The sequence below is a fragment of the Phyllopteryx taeniolatus genome, chromosome 8, assembly GCF_024500385.1.
Source record: "Phyllopteryx taeniolatus isolate TA_2022b chromosome 8, UOR_Ptae_1.2, whole genome shotgun sequence".
In the NCBI taxonomy this organism is placed as follows: Eukaryota; Metazoa; Chordata; class Actinopteri; order Syngnathiformes; family Syngnathidae; genus Phyllopteryx; species Phyllopteryx taeniolatus.
The window spans coordinates 21,014,858-21,039,173 of NC_084509.1; the positions used below are offsets into that span (position 1 = coordinate 21,014,858).

The 24,316-nt window shown below is 40.9% G+C and overlaps 1 protein-coding gene across 8 annotated transcripts in view; it reads right to left on the reverse strand.

The window, feature by feature from the left end:
• Window positions 1-4,389: 4,389 nt before the first annotated feature.
• Window positions 4,390-24,316, reverse strand: part of usp2a (ubiquitin specific peptidase 2a) — a 56,944-nt gene continuing 37,017 nt past the window's right edge. For 6 of the 8 annotated variants that reach the window (XM_061781660.1, XM_061781664.1, XM_061781661.1 and 3 more), the window contains 11 exons: window positions 15,661-15,711; window positions 12,344-12,467; window positions 12,071-12,182; window positions 11,849-11,959; window positions 9,205-9,269; window positions 9,023-9,126; window positions 8,597-8,677; window positions 8,432-8,510; window positions 7,129-7,233; window positions 6,861-6,981; window positions 4,390-5,598 (listed from right to left, as the gene is read on the reverse strand). In XM_061781660.1, the coding sequence (XP_061637644.1) occupies window positions 5,514-5,598; window positions 6,861-6,981; window positions 7,129-7,233; window positions 8,432-8,510; window positions 8,597-8,677; window positions 9,023-9,126; window positions 9,205-9,269; window positions 11,849-11,959; window positions 12,071-12,182; window positions 12,344-12,467; window positions 15,661-15,711 (1,038 nt within the window). In that variant the 3' untranslated portion in view covers window positions 4,390-5,513. The remainder of the gene's footprint in view (window positions 5,599-6,860; window positions 6,982-7,128; window positions 7,234-8,431; window positions 8,511-8,596; window positions 8,678-9,022; window positions 9,127-9,204; window positions 9,270-11,848; window positions 11,960-12,070; window positions 12,183-12,343; window positions 12,468-15,660; window positions 15,712-24,316) is intronic. The other 2 variants (XM_061781663.1, XM_061781667.1) reach the window with 1 other exon arrangement.

The window sequence follows — 24,316 nt, forward strand, 5'->3', positions numbered from 1 at the left end:
GGTGACAACCTTCAAACTGCACAGAGTCAATGCCTCTCGTTAACCTATTCACACAAGCACTATTATATTTGGGAAACCTCAAACAACATGTTTAATTTTTAATCTGATTATTTGAAATGTTAATTTAAATTTTTTATTTTTTTTTCCAATTACAGCGTTAAATATACTGGTACCTGTAAACACACAAGCAAACATTAGAAGAATATGAATTGTTTTTGTGCTTACCTACTGTATAGCCTAAACATATAAAGAGTAAATGTTTAAAATAATCAGATTAAATAATAATTTTTATTTATTTTATAAACGACATGTTTGTGTGTGTGTGTGTGCTGTTTCCCCAAATATAAATACACACACATAACGTATTTTGGAAACAGCTAAGCACAAAAAACAATGTATCCTATTTCACTTTTAATCTGATGATTGTAAATGTTTGCTCCCTATATGTAAATCCAAAACCAGTGTATGCTTTTTTTTTTTCTCTTTTCATGAGTTCTTAAAGTTACATGTATATGTGAGGGTTTCTGTGAGGATAAATATCGAAATATTAATATTAAATATTTAATCGGTGTCTATAATAAACTTATCCTGAAATGTAGAGCACAAATATTTGCATTTAACTGATTTTGAAGAATCATTATTTTATTTGGTCAGAAAACAAACAAACATATTTTTACATAGAAGATTCATTCATTTTCCATACCGCTTATCCTCACAAGGGTCGGGGGCATGCTGGAGCCTATCCCAGCTATCTTCGGGAGAGAGGCGGGGTACACCCTGAACTGGTCGGCAGCCAATCTCAGGGCACATATAAACAAACAACCATTTGCACTCACATTCACACCTACGGACAATTTAGAGTGCTAAATTAACCTACCATGCATGTTTTTGGAATGCGGGACACTTATTAATACGTCAAGTATAACTTTTGTTTCATGGAATGTAAATTGCATTCATTCACAGGCAAAGAGAATTAAGATGATGGATAATATCACAAAATTAAAAACGGATCTCTTCTTCATACAAGAAAGCCATTTGTGAAAATGTGAAGAAAAGTACCGACCCGCCTTAAATTTCAGTCAGTCCTTTTCAGCCAGCTATAACAGCAGACAAGGAGTCTCAATATTAACTCATAATAGACTACTTTTTACACTAAATAGCACAATAATTGACCCAGAAGGCTGAAACATAATTGTTCATTCAACTATATTTTATAAATCATACACATTAGTTAATGTATACGCCCCCAATATTGATGGTGCAACTTTTATTCACACAGTTTTTCACATTGCTCAAAACAGCACTTCCAAAATACATCCAATAATAATTGGCAATCATGCTCCAATTTCTCTCTGCCTCTAACTTGAATCAAACAGGGGTTCCTTCTCCAACCTGGGGCTTTAATACTTCTCTACTGAAAGTTCCAGTTTGATATATTTGTAAGGAAGGAATTGGGGGATGGCGGGTTCGAATCCCGGCCCCGCCTGTGTGGAGTTTGCATGTTCTCCCCGTGCCTGGGTGGGCACTTCGGTTTCCTCCCACGTCCCAAAAACATCCATGGTAGGTTGATTGAAGATTCTAAATTGCCCTTAGGTGTGAATGTGAGTGTGAATGGTTGTTTGTTTATATGTGCTCTGCGATTGGGAGGCGTCCAGTTCGGGTGTACCCCGCCTCTCGCCCGAAGATGGCTGGGATAGACTCCAGCATGCCCCACGACCCTACTGAGGAGAAGTTGTTTTTTTTTAAGTCGTCTTGTGTGGTCTTTTGCTATTTTCATTGAGTTTGTTTAGATTCCTGTTGATAGTGACAAATAATAAGTGAATGGTTCAATAACTGATTCTGTTATAGTTTTTACACTCATCATATCTAAATTTTCATGGTTAGTTGAACTTTTGTTTCCACAGCTTTTTACAATATTTATTTCATCCTTTTCTACTTTGTCAAGAAAATGCTATTGATAGAATTACATTGTATTTAATTCAATGCTCTATTACTGCTTTATTGCTTACAAGACAAACTCACGTATACAAAGAATTCATTAAATTCGTTAACCTCTTTGACATCATATATAGCTTTATTTTCCTTTACAAAGTATTCTGTCAGTGATGTATTTTTGCATTATTTTTAATTGCGCTATTTATTATTCCCCATGTAGCTTTTGTGTTGTCTTTATTCTTATTTAATAGTTCACTAGAATAATCGTTCTTTCGTTTTCTGATTACTGTCACAATTTATTTTTGTAATTTTTATGTCTTCAGCTTTTTTAGTTTGCAATTTTATGAAACACCTGTACAATTGATTTTTCTTTGCACAGGCATTTTTTTATTCCCTTAGTTATCAATGGTTTCTTTACGCTTTTATTTGTTTTTGTTTTTAATTTGCAGTGTTTATTATAGGATTTCATCAGTATTTTCATGAATGAATCATATGCCAAATTGACATCACATACTGTCTCCCAACAACTAAAAATGGCAATCACTGGAGACTGACTACCAGAAAAGCTGTTTCCCCACTGCTTTCTCAGACCTTTATTTTTTTTTAAACCTACTTAGTATCATGAGAAATGTTAACACCAATCAGAGTATCTTAAATCGGAATTAGACTTCTTTGTCTGGAGGCTGAGTTCCACGTGGGAATTCACAATAGCCTATTTACAAATATTCCATTGTACTCCATAGTAGCCACAGTCAATCAATCCCATCGGCCAAAAAAAAAAAAAAAAAAAAAAAAAACTCTCCAAGTCGATCGCTCCTCTGTGCCACATCCAAGATGGGAGGTGAGGTTGACGCACGAACCAACGCGCAAGGCCAGATCCATCTATTTAATATCTACGCGCTTTTTAAACGCGTTGCAATACTGAACTTCCGTGTTTCAATTTCTCGGCTCTTCTACTTCTCGTTATTGCGGTTTGCCATAGAAACGGAGTTGTGCATTACCGCCACCTCGTGAAATGCAATGTGGATTATTATTATCCTACATTGTGTTACTTTCAGCAGCTGCCAAGTAGCAGGAATATCACTTATCCACAGTACAAAAAAACAACATTATCTTAACCGAACCCATTACTTGGTAATATACGCCACACAAGTTACAGAATGATGTCATCAACATGAATCAATAGTTCAATATTATTCAAGTATTCAATAAACTTCAATATTAGTGTAGTTGAAGCCAGATTAAACGAGCAATTTAGTGCAGACTTGACATGCCAAACACTAAGTACAGAAACATGTAAACAAGCACACCTTTCTCAGTACACTTCTCTAAAGGCGCTTAACTGATAGATGGATGGATAACCCATTGTGGTCCATGAAGGCAACACCTGTGTGTGCGTGCGTGTATATTACTTTATTGGGCGCGCACACATACCATCGTAATTTTGACGCGAAGAGCGAGAAAAGGTGACAAGTTCACACGACTGTTCAAACTAGCAAAAGCTGCCGTTGAGGGCGGGGGTCACGAAGTTCTCACTTTTTATTGGAAATATCGAAGCTAAGTATTGTTAAATCATTCAGTGAGTCAGCCCTTATCGTATGACGATTTATTACCGCGCACTTCGGTATAATTAACCCACAATGCACCGCGCGCTTCACACGCCAGTAAAAAAAACAATCAAATGCACGTTTTACTAAGGAAAATAAAAATTAAGTGGCGTGAGTGAAATTGCACATTTCTTTGCACTTTTATGGTTCTTTACTGTCACGTGCGGCTGGTCACCAGGCATAAATTAGCACTTAGCGAGAAATACATATGGCTCCAGAGTAACTATTGCTGTTATGAAGAACTGGTCTGACTACTTGCGTGGGAAAAGTAACACGTTACTTTGCTCGTTACTCACAATGGCGGCATTTTGGAGTAACGCGTTACTTTGTAACTTCGTTATGCGGGTCGCATTACCGGCATCACTGCTGGCGAACCTTCAGAGTGACGTGGTCACGGGCCTTAAGAGTGTGTGCCATCTGGGTTAGATCCATTGTGATTTGACAGCAGTGCTAAATTTCATGTATGGCTGAAACATTCATTCATTCATGTTCCATACCTCTGATCCTCACTAGGGTCGTGGGCGTGCTGGAGCCTATCGCAGCGATCTTCGGGCATGAGGCGGGGGTACACCCTGAACTGGTCGCCAGCCAATCGCAGGGCACATACAAACAAACAACCATTTGCACTCACATTCACACCTACGGGCAATTTATAGTCTTCAATTAACCTAGCATGCATGCATTTTGGGATGTGGGAGGAAGAAAATCCACGCAGCCACTGGGAGAACATGCAAACTCCACACAGGAGGATTTGAACCCGGGTCCTCAGAACTGTGAAGCAGATGTGCTCACCAGTCGTACACCGTGTCGCCTGGATGAAACAGATTCAATAAAATGCTGAAAGCAATACTGTTTTGTGGAATTTTATTCATATATCCATAGACCATATTTACTCATTTTCTTTAATGCGACTGTCAAAAAGTGACTCATTACAATAACTTTTAGGCATAAATATCTCTCTCTCTTGAAATCTGGTAAATAAACCAAATGAAAAGTTATGGGTCAGCGTCAGCACCAATGAATAGTACATTCTTTATATTGCATCAGGATATAAAAATACATCGTTTTTTTTTTTTTTTGTCTTCTTTAAAAACATTCTTTCCTTGTTGTTCAACGGCATGAAACAGGAGAGGAAGCCTCATGACGACTGATGAGGACTTAACTGTTACTTTTATAAATATTAATGAATCCTTATCAGATGCAAGCCCATTCACTCATTCACAACGCGGAAACCATCGGTAGCAACAATGTAAGGGGTTAAAAAAAAAAAAACTCAATTAGCCATACAATGCTCACAGTGCCTTCGGCCTCACAGCCATGTTTAGAGGAAAAAAAGTGGCGATGATGCTGACAAAGACAAAAGAGCGTTTTGGTGCAGTAGAAGTGGCCGGTGGGCTGCGAGCGGCTCGTAATCGTGACCAGTCCTGTTACAATTACGCAATGATGACGGTTCTGCTGATGTCTAAAATGGCAGTCAAGACGATTAGACTAAGGTGATTTACCAACCTCAAATAACAAAAATGACAACAAAAATATTGAAAAGCAGAAAGGAGTCAAAAATCCTGCAAATCTTTTGAACGGTGTGAGGCAACCAAGAAAAAGTGAAGGCGCAGTCAGGAGTCGAGCTTGTGGTGCATAGAGACTTGGGAGATGGAGGTGCATGGGTTCCTCGGGTGAATGGGATTATTGCCCTGTGTCTGTCTAACACACAAATATACGCACACGCACACACACACACACACGCACACACACAGACACACACCTCTACCCTGCATGAAAATGTCAGCGAGAGTACAGACAAGGACGACGAAAGCTGGGCTGGTGACCACATTCTTGCGGATCCCTTTTCCCACCCTCTCTGCTGAGAGAAGCAGCCTCCATCCTGGCGGAGGCAAGCCTTCGTGCGCGTGTTGTCACACATTTTCCATCCGACCGTCTGTCGAGAGCAGTGCTGCCGTCGTCTGCGAGGCTTCACATGCGCGAGGAGGAAGCCAGCTCGTAGAACAAGACGTAGCCGTCGCTGCTGCGCACTTGGCTGGAGGACATTGGCGTTACTCTGGAGAGGGACAAGTATCACCGTTTATTGTGGCGTGGAGACTTAGATTATTGCAAATAGCTAACCTTGATCCAGATACAGACCCTTTCCAAAAGAATTGAATCACGGAAAAGTTTATTTTCATAATTCCATTCAAAAAGTTAAAATTTCATAGATTATAGCTTCAGGGCCCACAATTTTAAAAAATGCAAGTATTTATTTGTTTATTTTTACATAATTTGGGCTCCCACCTCATAAAACCCACAAAATCAGGAATTCAAAAAATTTGAATACTGTGAAGAAATGTGCCCAAATTTTGCAGGCCATAAATGTTTTAAACTGCGTGTCACACACTAATCAGCTACTAAACTCAAAGCACCTGCACAGGTTTCCCCAGGTGTCATTAAATTGTTTCAGTTTGGTTCAATTGTCTCAGTTGGGTTCAATATGGAGAAGACTGCAGATGAGACAACTAGCCAGAAGACCATCATTGATACCCTCCATTGGATGGGTAAGCCACAAAAGTTCATAGCTAAGGAGGCTGGCTGTTCACAGAGTGCTGTGTCCAAGCATATCAATGGAAAGTCTAGTGGAAGGACAAAATATAGCAGGAGAAGATGCACCAGGAAAAGAGCTAACCGTGGGCTTCAGCGGATTATCAACCAATACATTTATTCTACAACTGTCAGGTTCCTCGGGTCAAGCCACTTCTGAGTCTGAGCCAACGTAGCAAGCGTCTCAACTGGGCCAAGGAGTAGAAGGACTGGACTGTTGGTCAGTGGTCCAAGGTCCTCTTTTCCGATGAAAGTAGAGTGTGCCTTTCATTCGGGAATCAAGGTAAGGTTTTGGAGGAAGAACAGAACCCAAGCTGCTTGAGATCCAGTGCGAAACATCCACAGTCTGTCATGATTTGGGGTGCAATGTCCAGTGCGGGTGTTGGTAAACTTTGCTTTCTTAAATCCAAGGTCACCGCAACAGTCTACCAGAATCTTTTAGAGGACTTCATGATTCCTTTTGCTGAGGATCTGTTTGGAGATGCAGATTTCATCTTCCACCAGCAAAACCTGGTTTGATGCCCATGCCATCACAGTGTTTGACTGGCCAACCAACTCGCCAGATCTTAACCCCATTGAGAATCTGAAGGGTATCAGCAAGCGGAAATTGAGGGGCACCAGACTCAAAAACAAAGAAGAACTGACAGCAAGCAATCTGGGCTTCCATAACTCCCAGGCAATGTTTCATGAAGGGCTCTCTTTTAGTCCAAGGTCACTGTTCAAACGTACCTAGAGTCGTTGAAGGTGTACCACTCCCCAGATGTGGGGTTGCGACAGTAGGCTGTGTAGTGACCCCCCATTGTGGTGCCTGAGTGGTTGGACACAGCATACAGGTTGTACACTGCATTTACTAAAAGAGTACAAGAGTAAAAGGGTTAAAACAACAGCAGCAGCATTATGAGACAAAACAATGAAACATTATCATCCTTGAAATATTAGCTTCAAAGGATGTACACCTGTACAGTAGATATGTAGGGTATTTTGTTTGCAAACTTACTGCTGTTTTCGGAGGCAAACTCTCGCAAGTCAAGATCCTTCAGAGGGAAGTTGACAAAGGTTGACAGTTTGCTGGTTCTTCTTGCTTCCGAGAAGCGTTTGAGGTCTGCACAGCAAAGCGTCAAGGAGCAGGTTTTCTCTCTTTACCTTTTTAGAACACTTGTTTGCAACACCAATGCAAAACATTATCCAACTATAGATTGATCAGTCGTGGTGGCACTGGTGCTGAGTGATTAGATTTTAACATTTGATTGGAGTCCAATACACAGACATAAAATCGAAAAGTTCCTTTTTTAGTTACAGAAAAACTATGACTTGGCTTTCAACTGACTAACACATTTCAGCACATCATCCTGTCCTGTAGGTGTCCCTGTGGGTTTAAGTTCTCTGTAGAAGTTGGAAAATTTTGTCAAGGAGCAGTTATTGCTCGTGGTAGCAGAATAAACATTAAGTCACCAAGGACCTGGAAATCAGTCAGATGGAATTAGTGCTTGATATTTGCAGAATCCTTTGAAATAATCCAAATGAATTGTGTATGTATGCACTTGAATGTAGTAGCATCATAAGCTGCATTCCGCTTGGCCAGCCGGTACCCATCAGCTGCCTCAGGAGTCCCACAGGCAAAAAAGGCCCGAGAGGACTCCTCCTTCAGCTTGACGGCATCCCTCATTGTTGGTGTCCACCAACGGGTTCGGGGATTGCCGCCACGACAGGCACCAACTACCTTACGGCTACAGCTCCGGTCGGCCGCCTCAGCAATGGAGGTGGGGAACATGGTCTATGTCCCCCGCCGCCTCCGGAACATGACCCTTATGCTTGAACATGGTGTTCGTCATGGACAATCCGTGACCCCTACAGCCCCTCCCACAAGGGGTGAGTCCATGGGAAGGGGGAGCCATGGGTGCAGGCCCGGCCACCAGGCACTCGCCTACGAGCCCCACCTCCAGGCTGGCTCCAGAGGGGGGCCCCGGTGACTCGCGTCCGGGTAAGGGAAACCTCGATCCACTTATATTTTTCATCAAAGGAGTCTTTGAGACGTGCCTTGTCTGGTCCCTCACCTAGGACCCGTTTGCCATGGGTGACCCTACGAGGGGCGTGAAACCCCAGACAACTTAGCTCCTAGGATCATTGGGACACACAAACCCCTTCACCACGATAAGGTGACGGCTTCAGGAGGGGAACATTTAAGTTGTAAGTGTAATAAATGACAATTGCCAATTGACACTACTCAATAGACAAAGTCAGCATTGCACTCTTAAAAGCCTGAAGGTCTAATCAAAAAGTGTTAAAAGCAGAAAAGATACGCAGCACTAAGATCTTGGGGAACTTCTGTATTGTGAACTTCTTGGTGCATCTTCTTCTAGCTTTGCACTTGTAGCACGTCTGCGGAGAAAACCAAACAATGTAACCGAGTATTGGCATAGAAGGAATATTCATGAACGTGTTAGATGCTGTATACTGAAACATACTGGCTTCTCATCTCCATCGAGGACATCTTCTTTGGTGAAGAGCCGCATGCAGTCCATGAGGCTCACCTCACCGTAGCCCTTCTGAGCACACACACAGACACACAGATTCAGAGAGGAAAAAGAGAGTTTGTGTTAAGATGCGTTTTCAGATCTCATACATATATTACTTTCAAATTCAAACATCTCTTCTCCCATCACTTGTCTGGGGGGACCAGTCATCAAGTTTACTTTAGCCTGGAGGGTATATTGTTGGAGCTTTGGTGTCAAGCAGTAAAGTTATTCGGATGAGAAGTACCTTGCAAGCATTGTGAGATTATTAAGGTTAGCCATTCGATGATCAGGATGCGTTTATGGAGGAGGAAGGCGGGACACAAGATGGGAAAAAATATCCTTGCACTCATTCTGTGGTGTATTGAGTGTCCAAACCTTGGCAATAGGCAGGGACAGATCCCAGAAAGGGTCAAAGACAGTCGAGCAGAAACCACAGTGGCTACAAGTCAGAGAGCTCTTGAGCTGCCCAACAAACAAGTCTGAAAGACAAAACATTTTCAAACTCATCTGTTTTGGGACATTGGTGAATAAATCATTCTGTATTTAGTTCAACTCACCAACAATTTTACTGTCTTCTCTCTCCAGGTATTTACTCCACATCTTCTTCCTTTTCTCCTCATTCCTGATAATTGACAATGCAACGCAGTGTTACTGTCATACATACTGTAGAAGAAACACGCTGCAAGATTTTAACCCAACGGCAGTTAGTTTTATAAGTACAGTATTACATAATCATGCAGTCAAGTGCAATAGTTCTGTTACCTACAGTACACAACACAGGAAAATAAGTATTGGCCCTTTTTGTTTACATTTCCATTCCACTGAGTGACAATTCTGTGTTGATCAATCAATGAATATAATCCTGTTTATCTCCACCCTACACTAGCAAACCACATTGTACTACTGTGGCAGGCATCCTATAGAAAGGGTACTTAAAAGCTATTGATATTGTTGGGACCTTTACAACTTTTGACAATGCAAATGCATATATTGTACTGAATGCAGCATGAGGAAGTTGTTTTGATGACAGCAGAGGGAATTTACAGAGATTAACACTGACCCTTAAACAAGCAGTTAGATAACTTATAATAATATCCAGAAAGAATTGGGGCATTAATCTGATTTGAGCATTAACGCAGGCAGAGAAACTCACATAGTCTTAAATTACTGCTCTATGACATTTTTCGTCATCTCTTACAAATTCAAACATGTTTACATTTGACCTATTTTTTTTTTTTTTGATACAGCTATTTAGATTTTTTTATTATGGTTCTATGTTAATTTTATTCATTTCCTGATTGGTAGATACACATAGATAAAATGTGTTGAATATAATTGAATATAGGGGTGGGTAAAAATATATTCCTTAAATACCATGCAAACAATAATAGTAACCCTAAAAGGAAATGTCTAAGTATACGTGCATTTTACTTTTTCATTACAGAGCTTTCATCATGTTTTAACTCCATATGAAGAAATAAGGTACTACTGGGCATTTTTTTATTACAATTTCTAAGAGGAAATAAATCTAATTTAAGTTTACATATATTTTTTTCAGTTTATACACAACTGCCATATTTTTTTACTTTTGTACTCCATATACACAAATAATTTGCCGTATTTTCATGACCATAAGGTGCACCGTATTAAAAGGCGCAGTCTCAGTTACGGGGTCTACTTCTGTATTTAACACATACATAAGGCGCACCATATTATTGGGCACAGGCATGGTAAAACATACGCTAGCTTAAAACATACGGTAGCATGCATGTACGCTAAAAAAATGTTTTTAAAAAGGCAGCTGAGTTCGGTTGTATTTTATTGAAGTATTTAACAATGTACTCACGTTATCTTTTGATCAATCCTCATCCACAAATCCATCAAAGTCCTCATGTTCTGTATCCGAAATGAACAACTGGGCAAGTTCTCCAACAAACCCGCCGGGTTCCCCCTCGTCATTGTCAGAGTCAGTCTCGTTGCCGGGGGGGCTGTTCAGCAATGATGGCGGCTTTTGCGAAAGCTCGGACAAGTTCCTTCGTCAAGGATCCCGGAATGATGGCAAGCTCAGAGTTCATTTGCTGCACTTGGTTTTTCACAGCAGCTGTGAGATGAGCGCGCATGGAGTCACAGGTCAACAAGGACGGTGATGCGTGGAAAAAAACATCCGGTCTCTTTACGTACACCTCACTCAGCCACTCTATTCTCCATTTTCTCCTCGTCCATCCAGCCCTTTTGATTGGCCTTAACGATGACTTTGGCTGGAAACTTTTCTTTAGGCAGAGTCTTCCGCTTAAAAATCACCATATGTGGCAGTTTCTGTAACCATAACCATGGCAACCAAGCACAACAGTAAAAGCAGACTTCTCGTGCCTCGTTGTGCGTATCGCTACCGTGGTGGTCCCCCTTCTTCTATACAGTGTGGTTCACCGGTATGCCGAAAGTGAGCGGCACCTCGTCCATGTTGGTGATGTGGTTGGGCTGTATGTGTTTGTTGGCAATCTTTTTACTGCAGTAGGAGCGGGAGATGGCCAGCTTTTCCTTGTAATTGCTGCGCCACGTCAGTCCTTGCCCGGATGGACAGATGGCACCGTTTCATAAAACGAAAGCACCAAGAGGGACCTCCTTGAAAATGTTCGATTTTCATTTCTTCCGCAAGCGCTTTTCCTCTGCATGCAGCGTGTCGGCAGGAAATGCTCCCAGTCAGTCAAGCGGAGTGCTCATCACGCAACAATAGTTATATATATTTACTCGGTGCACATATAAGGCGCGCCGCATTATAAGGCGCCCCGTCCATTTGGGAGAAAATTTAAGACTTTTAAGTGCGCCTTATGGTCGTGAAAATACAGTAAGTAAATTCAAAGGACTCGTTTTATGTGCAAATTGCTATTTTTTTCGATGTTTTATTGATTTAAAAAAAATATGAAATATGAAATATTTTTACATGGCATGAAAAATATTTCAAACTTTAAAACAATGTACTCTTAATTATTTGTGTATTTTTAATTCTTACTGAATCGATATCAGAACATTTAAATCAATAACGAATTGAATTGAACTGCAAGCCTAAAGAATTGAAATCTAATCAAATCTGAAGGGTTGTAATTGAATATCATTTAACTTTTTTTTTTTAAAGCTCTTTAATAAGTCCTTTTTCCTGGTTGAGAGACAACATACAACATGCTTTACTCGCACAATACTTACGGCAGGTGATCAAAATCTTCGACAGTGCCTCTCGGCCTGACTGTGACTCTGTTGACCTCATTGTGCAGGCCGTCCAGCAGAAAGCGCAGAAACTCTTGAGCATCCTGTTGGCTGAGGAAGACAAGCTGATTCAATGCTATGACCCCTACTCACTGCTGGTATCAGTCAAACTAGCCTGCAGAAAAACAAAGGCAATAATTGGGGGGGGGAATAGAGGCTTACTTGTATCCCACAAATCTAGGAGCGTATCTCTGGATCTGTGTTTTGAATTCAGACGGACTGACAGCTTCACTGCTGGTTGACGACCACATGGTTTGTATCAGCTTGGCAAATTCTACCAACATAGACACAATAGTGAAATTTATTCTGCAATCTGTCATCAGTTACTTTGCAGAACGACGATGACACCAGAGATGCAAATCAAAGCCAGAGGTTAAGAGTGGAAACAAGTCAGGAGCTGTTTATGTTTGAGTTTATGTTCAGACAGTCTCTCACCTTCCATGAGGGCTGTGTTGGTACGGCTGTTGTTATTAAGGTCTCTGCGGTGCGAGTTGTGCAGGCAGTAGTCTCGCAGGCTGTGTGTGTTGCTGAGACACTGCAGGATACTATTCATGAAACACTACAAGGAAACCAAAACAAACGGTTGAATTTCCTTAATGTTGACCGATCCTGTGGTGATTTGCTTATACTGTAACTTCTTGTGCGTCAACCATGTTTTCAACAGCGTTTGTTTGTGTTCAATATTTTTTAATTTCTCTGAAATTTGTTTTTGGATTCTGATTTCCATGAAACTGGAGTGTGGTAGCGCATAGGTGAATTAGCAATGATGAGTCGCAAGATGGCGGCACGGTGGACGACTGGTTAGAGCGTCAGCCTCACAGTTCTGAGGATCGGGGTTCAATCCCCGGCCCCGCCTGTGTGGAGTTTGCATGTTCTACCCATGCCTGTGTGGGTTTTCTCCCGGCACTCCGGTTTCCTCCCACATCCCAAAAACATGAATTCATTGGAGAATCTAAATTGCCCGTAGGTGTAAATGTGAGCGCGAATGGTTGTTTGTTTGTATGTGCCCTGCGATTGGCTGGCAACCAGTTCGGGGTGTACCCTGCCTCCTGCCCGATGATAGCTGGGATAGGCTCCAGCACGCCCGCGACCCTAGAGAGGAGAAGCGGCTCAGAAAATGGATGGAGTCGCAAGATTTTTTTTTAAAGTTTACATGCTGAGTCCCCCCCCCCCCCCCCCCCCCGCAACTCCTCCACCCCCGGTTTATTTATTTATATATATATTTTTTAATTGACCTTATGCATAGAAACGCATTAAGTATTTCCAGCGGAAAGGTCAGATGGCCGAACAGTTTCGGTTGTCAATGTTACAAACTACTGGGACAACATCTGACTGAAAAATAACCTCTGTCATTAAATATGTCTTAACCAGCGTTGTGTAATAGGTAAAGTGCCGTGAAAAAGTATTGGCCAACCCTTCTTAAAGTCTTACATTTTTGCATAATTTCCACAATTTAACGTTTAAGATCATCAAACAAATTTAAATATCAGACATATATAACCCAAGCAAACTTAAAATGCTGCTTTTAAATGGTGATTTTATATATTCAAGAAAAAAAAAATTCGAAGCTACGCCTATGGCTATGGTAATGTCCCCCTAAACCTAATAACTGGTTGGGCCATCCTCAGCATCAACAACAGAAATAAAGCGTTTTCTATAACTGGCAATGAGTCTTTCACATCTCTGTTGAGATATTTTGGTCCACTCTTCCTTGCAGAATTGTTTGAATTCAGCCAAAATAGAGGCTTTTCGAGCATGAATGGCCTTTTTAAGGTCATCTCACTGCATTTCATTCGGATTTAAGTCTGGACTTTGACTAGGCCACTCCAAAACCTTCATTTTATTTTTTTTTAAGCCATTCAGAAGTTGACTTGCTGATGTGTTTTGGATCGTTATCGTGCTGCAGAACCCAAGTGCGGTTCAGCTTGAGGTCACAAACTGATGGCTGAACATTCTCCTTCAGGATTTTCTGTTTAAGAGCAGAATTCATGGTTCCATCAATCACAGCAAGTTTTCCAGGTACTGAAGGAGAGAAGCAGCCCAAGACCATCACATTCCCACCACCATGTTTGACTGTTGGTACGACGTTCTTCTGAAATGCTGTTCTACATTTACGCTAGATATAACGAGACACACACCTTCCAAAAAGCTCAACTTTCAACTCGTCAGTCCATATAATATTCTCCCGAAAGTCTTTGGAATCGTTCAGATGTTTTTTTTTTGTGAAAATAAGATGAGCCTTCATGTTCTTTTTGGTCAGCAGTGGGTTTTGCCTTGGAACTCTGCCATAGATGCCATTTTTGCCCAGTCTCTTCCTTATTGTTGTGTCATGAACACTGACCTTAACTGAGGCAAGGTGAGGTCTGCAGTTCTTCAGAAGTTGTCCTGACTCCCTTTGTGGCCTCCTGGATGAGTCATTGCTGTTCTCTTGGGGTAATCTTTATAGGCCGGCCACTCCTGGGATGGTTCACCACTGTTCATGTTTTCTCCATCTGAGGTTAATGGCTCTCCGGTTGGTTCGCTGGAATCCTAAAGCTTCAGAAAAGGCTTTTGTAATCCTTTCCAGACTGATCGAGGTCAATTATTTTATTCCGCGACTGATCTGGAATTTCTTTGGATCATGTCACTTTGTTGCAGCGTTGTTAGTTCTTTTGTCTAACTTGATTTTGTCGGGACAAATTCTGTTTAAGTGATTTCTTGATTGAACAGGTCTGGAGGTAATCAGACTTGGGTGTGAGCAGTGAAAATTAACCAAAAATTGTGATTAGCCACAGTTAATTCATGATTTAACTTAACCTCAACAAGTGAACTCACCACTTAAAAACAGCATTTTAAGTTCCTTTGAGTTATATTTGTCTGATATTTCTGTTTGATGATCTTAAAGTGGTGAAACTATGCAAAAATATAGAAATTTGAGAAGGGGTCCAGTATTTTTTCACGGCACTGTATAGTCAATTGTTTGGTGCTAGTACTTTGAGGTCTAACGTTTTTACTTGACAAAGATGAGGTGGTGGCTCCTCCAGCCAACACTGCGGTGTGTCGCTGTGTCCAGCGTCAACAACTTGGTTTTGAGTTTTAACACCTTTCCCATGTTGTCACTATATGTTTACATGCCGACCAGAAGTTAACATGCCACCTGACACTGAATACAGTTGTGCTGAATGCATAGACTCCATTTATTAATGCATAAATCTTAATGTTAAATAGTAGCTATATGCTAACGGACTGCATCTGTATTTCTGCGATTCCAAATAAGGAATGTTTGTAGAGGTCTGTGCGCTACTGGGTGTCATTCTAGTTTCTTTGTACAGTATTTACATTTTGCTCCATAAATTGGAGATTCACGAATTATGTGCACCAGCTGAAATTTACTCGTGAAGACAAAAGGGTTCCCAGGAAAATCTTGTAGTAGTCTACAGTGTACAACACTGCTGTAGACATGTACAAAGGAGATGTGCACTTTGGCAGGATCAAACCAGTATAAGAAAAAGAATGAGTGCTCCTTGGTCCAGAGTTCAGAAGGCTCTGATGAGCTAACGCCACACAAAGAGCAACACACAAATGGCATTTATTTTAAGAACTCTACCGAAGCCTGTTGCTTAGCAGGTACTCTTCCAGACCCCTCCCTCTGGGGTGGGCAGATCTCAACAAATATATAACATACTGTATAAAACACCAACTGCAAGTCTGTACAACTTTTCCCTTTACCATAGACAGATGCCAAATGATCTGAAAGTAGGAGCTGTACTCACAGTGTTTCCCAGGTTTTTCAGTCCCACCAGTCCCTGGGCACTTTTTGAGTTCTGGAAGACAAATGCAAATTACAATTTTATGAGCAAACCATTCAGGCAAATATAGGGGTTCAAAAAGTTTACGCGCATTGAAGTTTGTATTTTGGATAAACACTTAGGGAAAATAAATGTTTGAAAGATGACCCAGACATAGAGCTATGCGATTATTTTTTTCATATTATTGTGTGGTTCATATAAAATGTGTATTTTAGAAATAAATGGAGAAAACTGCCATTAATTTCATGTAATTTTAAGGAAAAATAGTGTATTGCGATATATATTTGGGATATAAAATTACCTGTATAGAGATATACATTTTTGTACATACTGCACAGCACATACATTATAGATTTGTTTTCAGTAATAATTTTGGGCACACAACATTGTATACAATTGGTAATTTTGATTCATGTTTGAAATGTTTTGAGTTTTGACAAAAAAAAGAAAACATTTTTTTTGCAATAGAACCATGAGTAAATATATATTCCATATCATAAGCAAGCAAATAAATTAACAAGGATGTGATAGTGAAATTTTGTATTTGACTAATGACGTGTCCTGTTATTGACTGGCGGCTAGTCCAAGGTGTGTAGACTGCCTTTCACCCAAAGCTGCAGGGATAGGATAAAGCTCCCCCCGACTGAACAGCATAAGTGGTATAGAAAATGGATTGCTGAATGTTGTGTTTGTCTAAGCAATGACAGACAAGTGAGTAACATGTTTGGAAAAGGGACTTGTTTTTATTTCAGAGCAGAGTTCCATTTTGTCGCTCAGATTGCAGAGCTCAGGTCAACAACTGAAGACAACATACAATCTCAATACCTTGAGAAACTTCTATCCAGTAACCTCAAATCATGCACATTTTCACATTGATTTAGGTTTCTTTTTAAGTGACCAAGCCACTGAGATGTGACAATTACCATGATTTCACAATGTTGACAGAATGCAAATTTTAAACTGTAGAGAATTTGTCACACTGCTGTTAAATTTCATTACGTAAGTACAATCGTTACATAATTGAAAAGCTAGAAGAGAATTAACACATAGTCAGGGGGTGGATAAGGAATGTACACTGTTCTAAGATGCAGAGCTAGTACTGTATTTTCACGACCATAAGGCGCACGTAAAAGTCTTAAATTTTCTCCAAAATGGACGCCCGGGGCGCCTTACAATGCAGCGCGCCTTATGTGTGCACAGAGTTCCAAAATCTATAAATCTTGTTGTGTGATGAGCGCTCCGCTTGACTGACTGGGAGCATTTCCTGCCGACACGCTGCATACAGAGGAAAAGCGGACGTGGCTGAGGACAGCATGCGGCCGTTAAAGGGGGAAGGGTGCGCGTGAAGGAGGACGCTAAAGGCACGCCCCCAGTAGGTATTTAGTGCCTGTATGTGCATTGTGCAAAGCAACATCGGTTTGTCTAAGGACCCCCGAATAGCCGAAAACACAGCTTTACTAAGACTAGGAGGCAGCGCCGGGCGAGTTACGCCACAATTTGTGAATGGATTGTGGATGCTTGTGATAACGTGTCTGCTTGCACTGTTGCTCGAGCTTTCGTAAAAGCCGGCATCATTTCTGAGGAGCCGCACGGCAAAGAGACTGACTCCAACAATGACGAGAGGGAACCTGGCGTGTTTGATGGAGAACTTGCCCAGCTGTTCATTTCGGATACAGAAGATGAGGACTTTGATGGATTTGTGAATGAGGATTGATCAAAAAAAATAATGTGAGTACATTGTTAAATACTTCAAGTACAACCGAACTCAGTTTTGCTCCCGCTGCCTTTTTAAAAACATTGTTGTATCGTGCATGCATGCTACCGTATGTTTTACCATGCTCGTGCCCAATAATACGGTGTGCCTTATGCATGTGTTAAGTACAGAAATAGACCCCGTAACTGAGACTGCGCCTTATGGTTGTGAAAATACGGTATATAAAAAAATTAAGCTTTGTATCCCTGGTCATCCCTTGAGTATAACAGTGCATGCGTTACTTTTCATTCAATCAGGTCTGTCTTTGGTTTGGTTCATCCTGTGTACTGTACATCCTGAATTATAACATCATTACTGTATCATAATAAACGTATAACAACCTGAAACAAAGACTGGCTCTCTCAAAACAATGTTTATCCCACCCACCAGGCCATTCGCAATATAAAACAATGTTCTTAAAGACACTACAATCAAGTAAGCATCAAGTTCTGAGCACAGATGTTTATGATGTATTTAAAGACTGATTGATGGCGTTAATAATGTTTTCATTAATACTGCTAGCTCATGCCTGATGTTGATGCATGAAGCATTTTCACCCAACATTTGTGTATCAAGCCTCATCAAAAGCGCTATCATGACAAGATGGATGGATGACTGACTCTCTGGATACCTCAAATTGTATTTCATAAGATGTAGTGCCCCATGCACGCACACACACACACACACCAAGAGTGATGCCATGGCTGGATTGTACCTCCTAGTCTACTTGCTATTGGCTGATCCTAAGCCTGGCTGACGTCACAGCTTTGAAAACAACATCCCAGCGCCGTATCTGTAGCAACGCTATTCTTATCTCTTCCTCCCCCCTCCAATAGGATGCAGCACTAGAGGACATTACAGTGAGAGTGCTGAGAGAGGAGTGAGCGTGTGTGTGTGACTGAGTGTATGTGATTTAAAAGCCCTCAATGAAAACAACTTCAAGCTTCATTGGCTTTAAACCAGGACTACAAAAATCAATATTTTCAGTTTGTGGTCACAACTTAAATTCTTATTTTGAGCAAGACATCAATTCTATTAACCTCAAATTTTAAGGACACCATTCAGAGTGTTTAAGTGGTATTTTATATTTCAACATCTCAGTGATGTACAGTGAGAAATACTGAAGCAGTTATATAAAGTTGTCATATGAACCGACTGTCACTGTTGTTTAAATTCTCCAGTTTTCACCACCCTAATTTAAGCAGCCTGTCAATTCATGTGATACGATATGACACAAAACAAAATGCAATTACACTTCAATATCCCTTTCCTAAGCACCGTGTCACAAAGGATTTGTACATGAATGTGAATTGCTGGCTCATGCTCTGATCCCAGCCAGTAGCATGACCATAATGACAGCTAATTCCGTTATGCAAATGCTGCTGTGATTCTCATACATAAGCAGTTTAAAGCAGCAATGGTGTTTGTGTGGGGGGTGGGGGGATTAAAGTGTGTGTGTGATGGATTAAAGTCAAGTATACACACTTTGGCAGGAGCAGTCAGCAGTCTTATCTCTGCTACAGTAGAGAATAAAAACATCCCCAGCATGCAAGTATGCAAATTTTTACTATTTGAAAATAATATGACCACTCAGCCAGCAGAGTGGACAACTGGTTAGCCCATCCGCCTCATTGTTCAAATCCCAGCCCCGCCTGTGTGGAGTTTTCATGTTCTCCCTGTGGCTGGGTGGGTTTTCTCCGGTTACTCCGTTTTCCTCCCACATCACACATCCCAAAAACGCGTGGTAGGTTGATTGAATTGACAATTGACTCTAAATTGCCCGTGGGTGTGAATGTATGTGTGAATTGACAATTGACTCTAAATTGCCCGTGGGTGTGAATGTATGTGTGAATGGTTGTTTGTGTCTGTGTGCCCTGCGATTGGCTGACGACCGGTTCAGGGTGCACCCCGCCTTCCGCCCGAAGATAGCTGGGATAGGCTCCAGCAGCCCGCGACCCTAGTGAGGATAAGCGGTCAAGAAAATGGATGGATGGATGACCACTCACATGATTAACATTTATTCTTACTGCTTGTGTGGGTTTACGCCAGGTGCTTGGGCTACCCATCACACATTCCCAAAACATGCTTCTTTCAACCGCTGTTTCGGTCACTCATTATGACTAATGTATCCTTACTGTACAATTAGTGATTGTGAGCATTGATGTTTTTTTTCATTAATCACTCATTCAATTTATGCATTCAGCAGGAGTATTTAACAATTTCAAGTGTAATATATATTCTATAGTCTCCTTGAAAGGAGGGACGCATGGACAGAAAAAGAAGGCAGAAATTAAGCAGTCACAAAAGGGATCATAAGACCTCACATTTCAGTAGTTCCATGTGAGCAGGCAGATATATACATAGTGTACACTAAAGAGGTGGCACAAAGGGAAACCTAGTATAAATGCTTCACTCATAAATGTCATAAAGCACCCTGGGGTACTGCTGAACGACTTTAGAAACACTGCTCCGTCTAGCCTAAAAGCACTGGTGACAGAAGGGCATTTCCAGGAATCAGGTTGAACTCCTTCCTTAAGCCTGAAATAAAGGACATACAAAATGCCCTTTTGCCAGGTACCCAACAAGGTAAGAATACAGAGTATCATCTGGCCAACCACTGTGCTCATTTAATTCAAGGATCAAGATCTTCTGGAGGGTCATTTTGGAGTGGGGGACATGAGTCAGAGCAAAGTCACAGCAAGCTGTTTTCACTCAGTCACATGCTTTTTACCGCCAAACTTTTTAATCAATTAATCTCTTCACGCTCCTGCTTGGCTAAAAATTCATTTTTTCATGCTTGTGCTAAACAAATAAAAACAGAATACAATGATTTGCAACTCATGTTCAACCTATATTTAATTGAATACACGACAGACGATATTTAACGATCAAACTGATCAACTTTATTTTTTTTCGCAAATAATCATTAACTTAGCATTTTATGGCTGCAACATGTTCCAAAAAACCTGGGACAGGGTCATGTTTACCACTGTGTTACATCACCTTTTCTTTTAACAATATTCAATAGACGTTTGGGAACTGAGGACACTAATTGTTGAAGCTTTGTAGGTGGAATTCTTTCCCATTCTTGCTTGATGTACAGCTTCAGCTGTTCAACAGTCCGGAGCCTCCGTTGTCGTATTTTACGCTTCATAATGCGCCACACATTTTCAATGGGAGACAGGACTGGACTGCAGGCAGGCCAGTCTAGTATCCGCACTCTTTTAACTACGAAGCCACGCTGTGGTAACGTGTGCAGAATGTGCTTTGGCATTGTCTTGCTGAAATAAGCAGGGGCGTCCATGAAAAGGACGTCGCTTGGATGGCAGCATGTTTCTCCAAAACCTGTATGTACCTTGCAGCATTAATGGTGCCTTCACAGATGTGTAAGTTACTCATGCCAGATGCTGGCTTTTGAACTTTGCATCCATAACTGTCCGGATGGTTCTTTTCCTCTTTGGCCCAGAGGACACGACGTCCACAATTTCAGAAAACAATTTGAAATGTGGACTCGTCGGACCACAGAACACTTTTCCACTTTGCATCAGTCCATCTTAGATGAGCTCGGGCCCAGAGAAGCCGGCGGCGTTTCTGGGTATTGTTGATGCAACTTGCAAATGGCTTTTGCTTTACATAGTAGAGTTTCAAGTTGCACTTACAGATGTAGCGCCGAACTGTATTTACTGACATTGGTTTTCTGAAGTGTTCCTGAACCCATGTGGTGATATCCTTTATACATTGATGTCGGTTTTTGATGCCGTGCCACCCGAGGGATCGAAGGTCACGGGCATTCAATGTTGGTTTTCGGCCTTGCCGCTTACATGCAGTGATTTCTCCAGATTCTCTAAACCTTTGATGATATTATGGACCGTAGATGATGAAGTCCCTAAATTCCTTGCAATTGTACGTTGAGGAACATTGTCCTGAAACTATTCGACTATTTTCTCACGCACTTGTTCACAAAGAGGTGAACCTCGGCCGAGCGTTGCTTGTGAATGACTGAGCAATTCAGGGAAGCTCCTTTTATACCCAAACATGGCACCCAACTGTTCCCAATTAGCCTGTTCACCTGTGGGATGTTCCAAACAGGTGTTTGATGAGCATTCCTCAACTTTCTCAGTCTTTTTTGCCAAATGTCCCAGCTTTTTTGGAACGTGTTGCAGCCATAAAATTCCAAGTTAATGATTACTTGCTAAAAAAAAGTTTATCAGTTTGAACATTAAATATATTGTCTTTGTAGTGTATTCAATTAAATATAGGTTGCACATGACTCTGTCCGTACAAAAGAGTGCAGATGTTAATAAGGTTGAACACAATTGTTGATAACATAAGTTATCCAGATACCTTATTTTTCGGACTATAAGTCGCAATTTTTTTAATCGTTTGGGGGTGCGACTTATACTCCGGAGCGATTTATATGTGAAATTATTAACATATTATTATATAATTTCACGTTATTTTCACAGTGACAACCGCAAGAGGGCGCTCTAGGCCTGCGTATCAGCACCTGCAACTGACAATGAGTCTGACGAAAGCGACGTAGGAGAGGACGCGGCGCATCGTCTGCCTCTGGAGTTGGCAGAGTTGTTTAGAAGGGACACTGAGGATGAAGATTTCATTGGATTTAGTGATTTGGAGTGACACTGATGGTTTGGTAAAGTTGTTAGCATGTTCTTTATGCTATAGTTATCTGAATAACTTAATATGTTACGTTAACATACCAGGCACGTACTCAGTTCGTTGTTTATGCGTCATGTAACGTTAGCAGCCCGTTGTTCTCCATTCTATTTTTATTTTAAATTGCCTTTCAAGATGAAATGTCTGTTCTTTGTGTTGGATTTTATCAAATACATTTCCCTCCAAAAATGTGACATATATGTGTCTTCCTTCTTTATTATGCATTTTTTGGCTGGTGCGACTTATAGTCCGGAAAATACGGTAATTAAACTATCCATCCATTTTCTAGAGGGGTTGTCTTCATAAGGATTGCAGGTTAGCTGGCGCCTATACAAACTGACTTAAGCAGAGGCAGGATACACCATTAACTGTTTGCCAGCCACACCCAGGCTAATTTAATCATCGTAATCTATTACTACTAATTAAATAATTCATGTATTTTGTGACATTGTTGAAAACCTCTGGAAATCACATCATACCATAAATCAGTTGTGCTAATTTAATAAAATAATTTAGCTAATACCAATTTCCTCTATAGGCAACAAAGTTTATCCTGATGCTGACAACTGTTCTCATAAAAGCATGATGACATGACAAAATAGAAACCTAGCCATTAGAGACCATTAACTTCCCTTGAAAAAGTTACAACAATAATAACTAATCGCTTGTTGCCAACTTGCAATATTGGCAAAACATTTGTAACCCAAAAGATTAAGGCACTGAAAGGTGACACATTCCCACCTCTCTGTTCTGTTTTTACATCTTGGCCTGTAAACTAAACTGCACGCTAACCGCAACAGAATGCCTCGGTCCACCTGGCAGTGCAGACCACCAATGGCAGGTTGGCCGGCAAACCAGCATGAGACAGAGCAACAGAACAGTCTGTTCTGACCTGCCTCTCTGTTTGGCATGGCATAATCAACAATCTCTCTCTTTCCCTCTGAGGCTGCTTATGTTGCTACTGTTAAGTCTCCGCTCCCATGTGCTTACAAGTAACAGTCACTGAATGTGCACGCGCGCGTGTGCAAGAGAAAGCAAGCGAATGCTTGCAAGAACTTTCGAGCACAGGTGTTATTTTTATTTTGCCCTCGAAAAACACAGAGAAATCAGTAATTATAATGTATTTGTTGTGCCAGTGTCGAAGAGTTCCAGCTCAGCTCACCGTCTCACACATTTACACTACATGCAAGCAAGTAGAGTAAGATCTTTTACCGAGAAGAATTCTGCCTCTCTTTATAGCCTCGGACGCTTGGAGTTGGTCCCCATTTCGTAGACTGCAGAAACACTCTTTTCTAGAATTCAATAACGTTCAGTTGACTCAACTGCGTTTAACCATTAAGAAATGCACTGGCTTCTCTTATTCTTGTGTTTTATGGTTGAAAAGATAACTATTTTAACATGCCTGTTAATTTTAACATTACTCTCCAGCCTGAATGAGTTTGCAATATACAGAATGTGTAAGCACAACATATGGTACTTTAACACATCATTAGTCTGGCATTGACATCCAAGAAACAAATAAAGTATATTCTTCTTGTGGAATGGCTCATCTTGTCACTCTAGGCTCACTGGCTTACAGTAAGTGTACATGGCAGTGTCATTATACATATGGACAAGCAGACCCCTTTGGAGTGACTGTACTGTAGTGCTGTACTAGAAAATAATTGATGCCCAGTAGAAACCGTATTTATTATAGAGTAGGCAGCCAGTTGTACATCCATATATATTATGGTGGATTGAAGAATATTACAATACTACATTACCATTAAAGCATATTTTCATGTAACTGTAATTAAGAGAGCACCTTGAGTATTAACAGAGATTATTCCACCGTGAGTCAGTCCTAATTAAAAGATAAACTACATGTGACATGACCTTCCAACGACAGGAAAGCCCTCCGGGGAAAGTCTAGGCTTTGAACTTCAGATGTTAGAATTTTACAGGGGTCAGTCAAAATATGAATTACACAACACCTTAAAATTAGTACATCTAGACAAACAACCATTCACACCCATGGACCATTTAGAATCTGTAATTAACCTAACGTGCAGGTTTTTAGAATGCGGGAGAAAGCTAGCTCACCCGGAGAAAACCCAGACAAGCACTGGGAGAACATGAAAACGCCCACACAGGAAGAAGAAAATCTAATTTAACTGAAAAATTGTCAAACACTCAAAAAGGGGTACATTT